We start from the raw sequence: 13,739 nt of genomic DNA, 5'->3' as shown, positions 1-13,739 counted from the left end.
TGCTAATTGCCACATTGGAATAAGTAATAATTAATTCTTTGGTTGATTCAATAAAGTAACCTTTGAATATGTAACCTTTGGGTTCAGCCCTTGCTGACAACATATCTAAGCCTCAAATATCTGTGTCCTCCCCCAAGACCTGACAGGAAGAGACTCCTGCTTAGAGTGAGTCAAGGACTGCAGGTTGAACTAGACAGTGACTGACAGAATTCTGCCTGAGTCAAGTCTGCTTCATTCAAGTGCTATTAGTAATGAGTTCTTGAGATTGCAGGGCAAATAAATGCTGAAAGTCCAATTTAGTAACATCACCCTTCATTCAGACTGTTTTCCTTGCCGTCAGATTTCTGGTTGTCCTCCAGTTTCTGTCAGTAAGACTTTCTCTGTCAGATGTGAAAGAGGCATTGTGGTCCTGTTAGTTGTACAGTAACTTGCACAGCAACTTGCACACTTTCAGTCCTCCTCAGCTGCTCCTTTCTCAGCATTTGCTAAGAGGAAATTAGAAAACATTATTGTAAGGTACATACAGTCAAGGTACAGAAAATTGCTTTCTGGAGTCCCTCAGTAAGTCTATGGCACTGCTAGGAGTATGAGGTATTAAGGTATAGCCTATTATAACTTTGATGCTTGCCTTTCACATTTTTGACCAAACTTCCAAAGATCACAACAGCTAGGACTGCAAAATAGTTTATGAAATGATGTCCGAAGGATTTGCAGCATGAAATGTATACCCCATCATTTTTACCTTCCTCTCCCACAAAATTCAAACATGTTTTCTTTATAGATAATTTTGTGTATTATGATCTTTTTCTGTCCATGTGTCCTTTGGGTTGTAACCTTTTAATGGCAAAGGTTATATTTTCATTACTATTTTTATAGCTGCTAGAAGCAGTCTGATAGTGGCTGGAGGTTTTTGATGTTACCAATACAGAACTTAATATTACTATACTACCATTAAAACTAATATCTGTAACAAATGATGTGAAAACTTTGGTCATGTACTCTGTGCCACACTAAACCAGTAACAGAATTGTACATCAGATGTTATTAAAACTATTTTTATTAAAAACAAATTCTGTCTCTCTACAATTCTCAGAGTAGGGCACAATGAGGTCATTGGGGTGTGTCGGACAGGCATTGATGCTGAAGGGCTTGGAAGAGATCATTGGAATGAAATGTTGGCTTACCCACGTAAACCAATAACTCACTGGCATCCACTAGTGGAGGTAAGAAATAGAAAATTGTCTCATTCTCAGCGTATTGAATGGTTTTGCCTTTCACACTTACGTGCTTCTGAGAATAACAAAATCAGTGCAGCATCTAAATATCAGCTACAAGATCCTTAACACAACCTAAATCTAGGTGCATGGGTTTATTGATTACTTAAAGGGACCACTTCAAAAGTTTCCCTAATGCTCTAGCAGCACTGCAAAATTACATTAAGACATTTAGAATTTCTAGAGTTTATGATAAGGAACTTACATCTACTTACAGATCATTTGCAAGAATTTCAGAAGGTATCATGTCCTATTAAAAAACCTTTAGCATGGACAGTTGTTGCTAAAACACTAATCTGAAATTGGCCAGTGAATTAGGCTAAATTCAAGCAACATGCCAGCAGCAACTTCCACAGCTGTTCAAAAGACACTTATTGGAAGCTTGTTCAAATGCATGGGTCATTATATCTCTGTGTCCCTGGACATAGGCTTCAGGCTTCAGGCCACATATTGCTGGTGTTCTGCATACAAAATGCTCATAGCTTTGGATTCAGAAAGACACATGTGGAAGCCTTAAGAAGCATCTGGCCTTGTTTTGGGAAACAAAGGACACACTGTTTAGCTCATCCCAAAAGCAATCTTTGTTGAAAAATGAGTAGCTGTCTGAGGCATCACAGCCATTTGTTTTCCTCACTCTGTAGCACATGGCTGCACAACATGTCTGGTGACAGGTAGCAAAAGCCTAAAATGAAGACTTCAGTAAAACACCTAAAGAAGAGTGTGGGGGCAAGGAAACTCAGTCAAGGCAGCAGAGAAAGTTTTAGAGGTTTATAACTCTCTTTGGTTTATGTAGGTTTGAAGACAGAGGTACCACCCCTGACTGGTGAAATAAACCCACTTGTGTGAAACAAGTCAGAGGCATTTTTAGGAGGTCACTTAAGAAATTTTCTTTCCATTATTAGTTCTGCTAGAGACTTTGATGCTACAGACTTTGACCCAGAGGCTAGGAAGGGTCTGGGATTTGAGTCCTTTTTTGAGAGAGTCTCTTATCCTCTGAAATGAGTGTGGTACACAGCCAGATTTGATGACATTTGTAAAAATAACACTTTTCTTGCAGCTACCTGGCCGAGCAACCAGTTTTGATAGCCAGGGATCCTGTTCATCACCAAAACCTCCACTTACGCCCTAAGGAACAAGAGTGGATTCATCATGTTCGGTGTCCAAAGCTCCCTGTCGTCTACATAAACAGAAGGTTCGGCTTCCACAGATGAACTGTATCCATATTTTTTTATTAAGATACATTTTTCCTATTCTAAGTCTTATTATGCAGTTTATAATAATTTCTTAATGTATGAGTGAAGCTGACTCAAGTAAAATATAACCCTTCCTTGTGCAAATTCATTCACCTATTTTATTGCTGGCATGTATCCAGTGTCATAGCCAAGCACTGTTTTGATATGACCTGTATCTTTGCATAGACAAAGAAATCAGAGAAAAAAAAAATCCCTTAAGCAATTCAAAAGTACTGCAGCTTGTAACACCTAATTCTTTTGAGGGAGAGCAAATAGTATATATATATATATCATATAGTAAATTTCTTCTAAATTGCACTAAATCCTGAGAGACTTTGCAAGATAGCATTCCAAACTGAATGTTGCATGAAAAAACAACTGTTGTCATGTTTTGAGTGTAAAATCAGCTCATTCCTCGGGCAGGGAGAAAGGGCTGATCAAAAGTCCACCAAAGCCAATGACAATGACCTACTGGCTTTGCTGGGTTTTAGTTCAACCCTTATGGAACAGGGACCAGAACTGGATCTATGCAGTTATAATCTTCCAGCAATCACAATGCCGGCTGCCCCTTGTTATCCTGTCCAGCAAAGCAGCCAGGCAGGTGCCCCCAGGCAGGTGGCTGCCCTCAGGAGATGGTTTGCTTCAGCTGCCCAGTGGCTGACGAAGAGCTGTTTGGGGTGTCTCTGTGTGGCACTGACAGTCCGTGTACGGGTATCGCTGTGGAAAGCTAATGTCTCTGCAGTGAGGTGTGTGGAGGTGGATGCAGCTCCACAAGGATGTAGGTGTCTCCTGATGAGGTGCATCCAGCCCCTCAAAACAGCCCAATTGTTGCTGACAGTCCTTGCTTGATGTTTACACAAGTCAAACTAGTGTAAACTAGGAGAGAATGCTCTGAAGTAAAGGAGTTGATTTAATGTGTTTTATCTGTTCAGAAAATTGAACAAATACTGCTGTTACCCAGAACACTTTTCAGATTCTATGGTTTAATGTGATAGATTTAGATTACTTTGAAGTTATTTTGACTGTGTGCATAGTGCACGTGGAATAGCTTCTGTTCACCTGCTGGATATCTCTAGAATTATATACTAAATATGAGTTTGAGATATGTTTTCTGTCAGTATATGGAGAGAGAAATTGAAATGTAGCTATTTTATAAACTAGTAAACTCATTTATTAGAATACACAGTGACAGCAAATGCAACAAACTGTTGGTTGTAGTCAGATGCTTTAAAAATTAGAAGAGAACTACACATTATTTTGTAAATTTATCTCTTTTAAACACTGTAGTTTACCTCAATTGGATAAATCAGATAGTTATTTCCTTTTCTCTTTTTACTATTTTTTGTCTTTCTGTGAAGAGCATGGCAAAGACTGCATAATTGGGTCTGAGATTTTGAAAGCTGAACTGTAACTAGAAATAAGTTGAGGTAGTGGCACTTTTTGTATCTTTGCAATATATAAAGAAAACTGAGGAGATAGTGTTTCCCAAAACAGCATTTTTACAGAAAAAAGGTGTCATACAGAGGATTGGGTTAATATAATGAAAGAAATTATGAGAATTAATCTAGATATGAAGGGAAAAGGTAGTTTTGGCAAAATTCTGAAGAACTATTTTGGTTTGGTTTAGCCTGGCTGACACAGAATATATTTATGAAGATCCAGTCCTAAGGCAGTCAGTCATGACTTGAAGTGTCTTAACTGCTCCAGGAAAGTTAGGAAGGCTGGTCCTAACATTGTAAGTGTTTCTAAGTCAAAAAAAGGAGGCGGGTTTTACACCTTGCCTTCTGTGACTACAAACACAGCAAACAAGGAAATAAATACAAAAATCAATCTTTCAGACAGACTTTACAAATTAATTACAAAAAAAAAAAAGATAAAAGCAGAAAAAAAGAAAAGGCTCGAACCCAAGTTTAAGAATGTTTGTTTCAGGTTGCTTTTCATGGCTTCTAGGCAGAAATGGTTTCTCCCAGAGAGGGTTGGTAATTCTGAACACTAATTCTCCCTGCTTAAGATTTCATCACCATAAATACAGAGTGGCCTTGCAGAATTTCATTCCTTCATTTGCTCTGGGTGAGTAATTTTTTTAACAGGAGAACAAGCTCTCCTCTGTGAGCTTTTTCCTCCTATCATTATCTTCATGAAATTCTGTGCCCTAGTTCATTTTCAACATGATTCTGCAAGGTTGATATAGAAACAGATATATATATACATATATGTGGAGATTGAAAAACTATTTTGTGTATACATTTATCTTAATATAAATTATATTAGCAGTGGCCTTTGTGGCCTAGAAAATACTTTTTGTAATGTGGTACTGTAACAGTTAACTAAATATTCTTTGCACTTTTTTGCACCTAATATCCAAAAAGCTAACAATTTCATGATCAAATGTAGCATAATTGTTCAGCAATGAGCAACATATTTTTAACTATTTCATTGTTCTCTCTGAGTATTCTGTATGTTTCATCATAGGTAGGAAGGTATTTCAAAATTCTTTTTCTTAAATTTTAATTGTTGTCAAATACCAAAGGCTCAGTTTGTGCCCTCTTGTTGTGTTATTTTTGATATTGTTAATAACAATAGTGAATGACTTCTGTGTCTAAACTTGATTGATGGGTGCTCTGCATCTAGGAAAAATCAGGCTGCAAAATTATTGGCACACCTAATTTCAAAGATGATGCCCTAATAAATTATATTTAGTCCCTTAACGGCGATTAATAGAATTCATGCAGAAGATATTTTTTCCCAACTGCTTTCTTAACTATCTCAAAAGACAGAGTATACACTCAGTATAACCAATCTATTGGCTTTAGAGCCTGGTTCACAAGTTAGTCTGAGTGTAATCACAGAAGCCTTGAGGAAAAGCTTAGCACAGTTTAAGTCAAGAAATGTGTTGCTTTACGTATATCTTTATTAAGAAATTTAAAATATTTTAATTTGGAGAAGTTGTAAATTTCCTACTCCCACCCTGAATTCTTTTTTGATTTTGTTGTTGCTTATCCACATTTCTACCATATCTCACACATTAGTCTAAATTGAGAAAAATGAAATCTGGCAAATGTTTGGTGTAAAATATATTGTAGTAATTTTACAACCATTTGAAAAGCTTAGTTTCGTAAAAACCTGAATTATTTTTATTGAAGCAGTTTACTGGAAACAGCAAGAGTACTTAATAAGAATTGTATTTAGCATGGCATAGCTTTTTTATGCTCAATAAGATGCTCAATAAGATGTCAGTCACTTACTGCACTCCATGACCTCAACTTTAGGTGACAGCATTGCACACTTCTGCTCATATGGCCCTTCTCCTCACCCTCCCAGCCAGCAACTACCCCTATCCCCACCATCTTTTGTCTATACTGAACTTCTGTTCAAGGAGTAAAAAACTGACCCTTACTTTTGTCTGCAGTGCTCAAAACTGAGTCCTGGCCTTAAAAAATTCGCAATATGAAACATGTGGGATCTTGACCAAAAGGTGAAGAATGCACCACTCATTTTCAAAGAGCTGTCAAGGAAGTAACCTCCTTTCTCTACAGTCCTTTGTGAGCATCAGACATTCATACATCAGCAACCTTGCCTGATGTTCTGCTTTGAACAAGCCCTTAAAGAGCAATATACATATCTCAGGGATGTGTATATTGGTCAGAGACAGATAAAGTGGTCAGAAATTCCGCCGTAAAATTTTTTCTTCAGTATATGGAATTCTTTGGACTTCTTGTGTTTAAGTGACAAAACTATACATTTTTCTTAAAGAATCCCAACCACATTCAATATTTTTGAAGAAAATGTTGAGCAAACAGGGAATGTTTCCGTTGAGTTGATTTTTTCCAAGGGGATAAGCAATCACTTACCTAATTTCTTTCTATGGATGCATTTTTGGAGCAATATTAAGAAAACTTTGGGTTTCAAAAACAAAGACATTTGATCCATCCTTTTCTCCTCCTTCTTTGTTTTTTTTTAATTGGCTTCAATGTAATCTCCTTTTAAAAATATTTAACATGATGATGCACAACATACACATGATAGTCTAGTTCTAAGATTATTTTGCTGTGTCTTTTTATAAACTTTTATATGTACTAACTTTTTATTACGCTCCATTAATTTAACAAGCTTTATACATCTGAAATCATTTGACTGTATTTTTTAAGTGAATAAACACTTAAAAGGAGGGTGTTTTAGAACTCAGCAATAGAGTTCTTCTCCTGCTGAAAATGTAAAGTTTTTCAGAGATCCATAAATGTGCCTGCAAAATTTGAAAATCACCTTATTGGAGCATGCAAAAACCTAGGTTTGCACATACAAGTATTTGCACTTGCTAAATGTACAATCACTATTATTTAGCACTTCTCTTACAACGGAACACCCACACCTAATCAGAAATATGTTTCAATTCATAATAAATACTTGACAAATCTGTGCTGAGTGATAGTTCTTTGACCTGAAAAGTTCATATGACATTATTTCTACAAATGAATGTGCTTGAAAATTCTGTAGGTGTTAAAATATGATTTATGTGTTACTCAGACAGTGAGGTGACTTTTGGACTAAGCTCATGTAGTATGCGTTAGACCATCCAAAATATGGATAAAATGTAGTATATATGACAGGAGTATTAATGCATATTTTGATGGGAAATATTCTCTCGTATTCACACCAGTGGAGATTTAGTTTAACCCTTTGCTTGAGATTCACTTTCATCTAGCTTCTGAGGCTTGCCAGTCTAAACTGAGCTCCCTGGTGTCAGAAAACAGCTAAATCATGGCACAGAGCAGACCCCAGAGCTAAGAAAGACAAAGGAAAATGAGGCAGTAGGCACAAAGCTGTTCGATGCAACTGCCAGTGCTCTGAAATGGAAACCTTCCTTTCGAAACATAATAATTACAATAGTCATATCATTTGTCCTTTCTTTCTGTACTGTAAAACAGGACAAAAGAAGCATGTCACTGAAAAAGCATCAGCATTAGGCATAGGAGATAATTGAGGTGCTGATCAGAGCCATTTGCCATTTCCAAGGCAAATAATAACTTCATTCCAAAAAGTATCTTTTGTTTACTCATCCAAATGAATAAACATCTCCTGCACAATTCCCCTTTTCCTTAACTCCAGCTGGAAACTGGCAAATTTTAACAGCATGCAGGAAACCAAGAGCTAGAAATCTAAGAGAAAGTGAAGTTGGAGGTGGGATTTAAAATATCACAGGGGAATCTGGTCAGGGAAATGGAACTAACACCTTCAATCTTGTGCTGAGTGCTAGGGGATGCTTGATGATAACAGGTGCTCAGGGCTGTGATTTTATGTTTTATCTGATAGTACCTCTACAGTGTTGCTGTTGCTGGGAAACCTCTTTACTGGTGCAGAGAGGAGAATGCCTCTGGTATTGCTATGTAAATTTTTTCCTCACAAGTATAGACTGTAACTCTTATGTCACATGTGACTCAGTCCTCTGGAAGGGCAGAAAGCATGTTAAATTTGCAGAACAAGAAAAATCAATTAAAGTTTGGCACTGTGTCATCATGAGGACTATTCACTTTGCTGATACTAAGGACAAGTGTTGGTGCCTTACTGTTCCAAGGGAGGACATTTCCCACAGCACTCTGTATGTCTAAGCCTGTGTTGCCGTATCAACATTGTCAAAATATAACTAATACATATAAATACAGGTTATATAGGTTACCAGAACACCAAAGCTCTCTCCTGTGGGAAAGGCATGATGAAACATAAGACAGTGTGCTCTGGAATTTGGATCCGCAGGAAGTCACATAACTGCTGTGATGAAAGTGGAGCTGCTCTGTAATAATTTATGAATACAATATGTTGCCTTGGCTATTGGTCTTGAATTGAGTTCACAAAGTAGACTTTGGAGAAAAACAGAACAGGCAGCAGATCTTTGACAAGGGGACAACCTCTCAAAAGAAAGTGAACTTTACAAAATGTTAATGTCCATCTTAGTGTTCTGGGAGAATCTACTGATGATAGAGCCACTCTGAAAAATGCATCTCAACTAAGATGTTGAAATCTCAAGCAGGCATCAGGAAAAAAGCATAGGAAAGACCAAGAGATCTGATTGAGAAAGGACATGATTTATGACTGAGCAGGCTGGGAATGCAAGCTACTGCTGTAGTTTACAGAGAAAATAAGCTTGGTTACTCTGCCTCTAATGGATAGGAAAGCTTGAGGCAGGACAGATACGCATATAGATTGTCATTTTCAAATCCATTTATTTAAAATATTTAAGTTTGCATATTTAAGCTTAAATATTTAAATACCATTCTATTTTTAATGAAGCGGAGTATTCACAGACTCCCTGAAAGAAAAGTTGCAAATCCATTCAGACTCCTGGGCTGGCACAGTTATGAGAGAGACAGCAAAAAGAAAGGAGAATTGTGAAATCCTACCTCTCCCCTGGATAGGTGTAGTCAGGAAGACTGGTAGAAAAAGAGAACTGAAGACAGACCAAGGAAAGGACAAGGCCACAGCTATCTCATGACAACTTCAGGGTTCACATAGTCATTTATTAGACAGAGCATAACAAGAGTGCCAGAAGCATGTTTTCATGGCAGCAACATACCCTTTATACAGTTTTTCTCTCCCTCAAAATACAAGCATATAAGTGGTTTTGAGACATTCCTTTTAAGTAGTTCAGGATCTTTTCACACCTTAGAAATTCAAACCCCTGAAGTAAAGCAAATCTATCTGTGCATCTACTCATGAAAAAAAAAAAAACCAACAAAAAACAGGAAATCAAAACTTTCTGTAAAATCAATAAAGCTCTAGAATATGCTTAAGGTTGCTTTCTGGTGTAGAATAATTGTATAGATTTAAGATCTGATGTCTTGAGACCTCTTAGGCTAAAAATGAAAGGCTGGTTTTCCAATTATAAAGCAATATTTTCTGACAGGTGTAGAATTCCTAGTTGCCTGCCCCTGTGTGATTTTGAATATCAGAAATGTTCTGACAAATGCTTGTCAACATAACAGACAGACATTTTAGGCACTTAAGATTAGCATTGCCAGAAAAGAATCTGTTTTTTTGGGACAGTTTCTAGGTTAATTTCGGGGGACAAGAGATTGTAGGTTGTTCCCTGTTCTCGTGAAGCAGATACATTTCCATAAATACAGTCCGCTGGAGGAGAGAGATAAAGAGTGGGGTTGCTTTTTTCAATATGCTATGAGTTGAGACTGATAATAGTTTCACAAGTGAAGAGGACTGAACAGGAAGACATTTAAAACCTTTTGTGACAATTGAGTCATGAACAGGAGAGAAGAGAGAAGGGGAAAAGCCTATTGAGTATGTAAAGAGCCCTTTAGGAAAAAAAACCCAAAACCCTGTTGAAAAGTGGAAAATATAAAAAGGGGTTGAATAGGGAGTCTTTTCAAAGACAAACATGTATGTGTAGCAAACATTTCAAAAAAAGGGGGATTTTTAATGTAATTCTCCTAATTTATATCTTGTATGGCCATTTGCAACCTCGCAAGGTTAGTGGGAGCCATGCTATAGAACATGAGTCAGTTATTAAAATAAAACCAGCCCCCCACACCACAGATCATGATCACAGAGGATTCACTGTGCAAAGAGCACTAGTGAATGTGGATGTGCTCATGGCACATCCTTCCTCCCTGATCTTTTTCTTTCAGCATAATTGAGGCAAAAAAGGGATGCTGCTAGCATGCACTAAACACATCCTCTCTACATGTTGTAATGGCCCCCTTTTTTATTTGCACCTGGCAAAGGTTGGAAAATCTCCAGTAGGTGAAAAATAATTTTTATATAATGTCACCTCTTCACATTATCAAAGCTTCTGACAATCAGTACTTGAATTACCAATAGAAAACACCTCTGAAAATGCTGCTGTTGTACACAAGGTACTGGCTTTGTTTTCAAGTCAAGCCTAAACTAATACCACACAATGATGGACGAGTTGTTGGGCCGTTGCAGGTGCTAATTCTCTGGTGACTCAAAAAAATGAAGTCATAATTACGGTATATTTCCCACCTAATACCCCACGGGCCTTTGTGTATGAATAGAGTCCTGGAACTGATGTCTCAGACAAATCCCATCTCCTCCTGTTCTTCCTATTCATGGAGGTTCAGCTGAATAATGAATTCTTATTCCTTTGTCCCAAATTGTCATATAGTGCTGGGTGTACTGTGAATGTTTTGTCCTGGGAGTGGCTGCCTCTTATTGAAAATCACAGTGACCAATAGAGGACCATTACTGCCCTCACCACAGATTTCTGAGGCTTAATTGTGTAATAATAGTTATGAGGGAAATGACTGCATAGCTGAACAAGACAGAGAATTGCCAGCTGTAATTATTTTTGTCAAATGGGTGTGTGTGTATCTTTCTTCTTTATGTAAATGGAGAATTGGCTACCCAGAAAATTAAATAGGAAATTTTGTGGACTCTCCAAAGAGCACTTCACACTGTTACATTTATTCCTTTCAACCTTTATGTACTCTAAGTGTTTAATGATCTTAATTATCCTTATAGCACAAGAACCTGATTCATTTATTTAAACCTACAACCTTTTCAGTTCTTAGTCCACAAAGGTAACTTTGGGCTAGAAAATCAAAACCCCTAACAAAAAAAATATAGCTTTATCTTAGCCAACAACTGAATCTTCACAGCTGGACTTTTTCTGTGTTACTCTGAAAGGGAGCCTGGCACTATTGCACTTTAGCTACTTACCAGTAGCAGACAAACAATTGTAGGTCATAACCAGGTTTCAGAAAAGTTCTAAGGATTAACCCCTAAAATCCTGGGTCTGATTCTGCACGCCCTCCAGACCCAGGGCAGCCCATGAAGTTGAAGAGGGCTTGATGATGAGCAATCTGTCCTGAGAAAAGAGATTTCATTCAACTATACCAACACATCTTCTAGATTTTTCTTGCCTTGTTTTATGCACTGTTGTTAAAAATGGACTTTTTCTTAAGACAGAACTTTATAATTTAATCTCTAGCAGGGCAAAATGTGGTACTAAAGTACCAATCTACTCATGCACTGACCATAGTATTGATGCAAAAAAATTAAAAAGCCTTTTAGCAAAAGTATCTGTGGCAGCAAAACATAAAGATGCTGACACATAGATATTTTGCTTTTTATGTGACTTTTTCTTAACAGAATTAGAATACTCCAGCTCCAATTTTGGGCTATCTCAAGAAAAACACAAAATGGTAAATGTATTTAATGTAGTTTTAATATTTATTAAACTAATATAGCACATAAAAGGAATTCAATTCAGCCTCTTAAGGTGTAGTATTAACAATACATATTTATATATTTTGCATTGCTGCAAAAGCTTACTAAAATCTATTCATGACCTTATTTCCAATATACAAAAATTGTTCTTGTGTTAATTAAAATGAATTTTTTTTTTAATATCGTGACAATAGACCATTAAATATATAAACCAAAAGCATCCTGTAGGTCTTTTTAATATGTCATTTCATTTCAAAGCACAGCATTATGTACTTGTCCAGCCCAACACTGAAATCCAGCAGGACCACTGCTGTTGATTTCAGTTCACTTTGCATTAGGTTACATGTGGTGATATATCATAGCATCTTATGAAATGAACCCCATAAGGAGTCTCAAGGCAAATAGAATGATTTCTCTTACATCCACCACGGATTTTTGTCACTTTCTGACAAATCAGGCTATATTAGAAGTCTTCAGTGTATCTCTAAGGTATGAACTATTATTGCAAATGCTGATTTTACTAATACTGGTAAGGAATTTGAGCCTCAGCTGCCTGATTTAGAAAATAAAAATGTCTAGTTTATGTAGTCAGGCATGGAGGTAACATATATTTACAGGACTTTTCCTTTTTAATGGTGGCCTACAGGTTTCCACATAATGCCATCTTCTTTTTGAAGCTCAGAGGGTGTCTGTACAGACTAGTTCTTATGTAACTTTTAGATAGTCCTGTTGCACATTAGATATAAAGCACTTCTTTTCAGTCTATATTTCTATGGAAAAATATTGAACAAAATTTACTTTTGTTAAATAAATAGAAAACTATTTCTCGAGAGAAGGAAAAAATATAGATATATATTTAATATTTTTCCTTGTTTCTCTTTCTTCCAAGTGTGGGTCTACTTTCTTTTTATTCTTCTGTGTTTAGGTGAGTAGTTTCAGTAAGATATTCTGGAGTTAAATGCACATGTCTAAGGATGGGATATGGCTAGTTCTCTACCCTAGAATAGGCATTGTTGGCGTCCTGAGCTGGAAATGCACTTATAACTTGTACTTTCTCCACTTTCTGGTGGAAATCAAAAGGGCCTTTATTCAGCAAACCATGTGAAATATTTTTCAACTATGACCTGCTAATCAAGTCGCTGTACAGTCACAGTGTCTTGGGTGTGCACACTGAGCAGAGCAGCCACTCAGGTGCTTTGCTGGCTGGGATTGGAATGATGTGGGAAGTCTCACAGCCAGTCTATGCTAAAAGCACATCTCAGCACCCTTCACACTAGACTAACCCTGCTAGCCAGGATGAGAGTGGACAAAGCCAAATTGCATCTCTTCGTTGTCCTGCTCTGCCCAGTCCTCACCACCCTAGGCAGCAGGACTGCAGCACTGGTTCCTCTGAGCCCTCCAGATGCTCCTCTAGCCACTACAAGAGGAGTCCAAAAAAGCTTCTCCTCGCTTTTCATGAGCTTGTAGTCCATGCTGCATTCAAGCTGACTGACTTCAGTGTGCCCCTCATGAAAATTGAAGCGGGGAAAGTAGAATAGAAATTAGCCACATCTTTTCTTCATCACAGAACAATATGTTTCTCTAGTATATGCTTGTTTGTGGGGAAGGCATTCTCCAGAGTGTATGCTTCAAAAGGTAGGAAGTTAAAATGGAGTTCCTGGCCATAGGAAATACTGACTGCTAAAAAAACTCCCACTCAATATTTAAACACTTCATATTTTGAAATATTAAAAGAAAGCATACAACATAATGTCTGTCAGAATAAACATATTTGCTGTGACAATGAGAGGTTCTGCATTAGGCCCTAACTGGCCCAAACTCTAATAGAACTCCCTACCTTTAAAATAATCTTTATGATTAGATCAGAAATATTGCCAAGTCTATGTAGCTTACAAAGAACTACAGAGTTCTTCTAAGCTTTTGTTTCTTCTTGCTATGTGGTGTTGGCTGACCAAGATCTAATATTAAATTCCTGACTGTTTTAGTACCCTTTATTCAGTGTTCATGATGTGACTTTTTAAATGAAGTCTGTGAT

General features: G+C 37.2%; 1 protein-coding gene across 1 annotated transcript in view; it reads left to right on the top strand.

Annotated features, from left to right (window-relative positions):
• SYT10 (synaptotagmin 10) overlaps positions 1–11,843 on the top strand; it is a 45,510-nt gene extending 33,667 nt beyond the window's left edge. The window contains exons 6-7 of the mRNA XM_027659647.1: positions 1,094–1,223; positions 2,332–11,843. Coding sequence (XP_027515448.1) covers positions 1,094–1,223; positions 2,332–2,403 — 202 coding nt within the window. The 3' untranslated portion in view covers positions 2,404–11,843. The remainder of the gene's footprint in view (positions 1–1,093; positions 1,224–2,331) is intronic.
• Positions 11,844–13,739: the final 1,896 nt, after the last annotated feature.

Source organism: Corapipo altera, unplaced genomic scaffold (assembly GCF_003945725.1).
Source record: "Corapipo altera isolate COAL_440 unplaced genomic scaffold, ASM394572v1 1, whole genome shotgun sequence".
NCBI lineage: Eukaryota > Metazoa > Chordata > Aves > Passeriformes > Pipridae > Corapipo > Corapipo altera.
The sequence above is the reverse complement of the archived record's forward strand: the minus strand, read 5'-3'. Positions and strand labels throughout refer to the sequence as shown.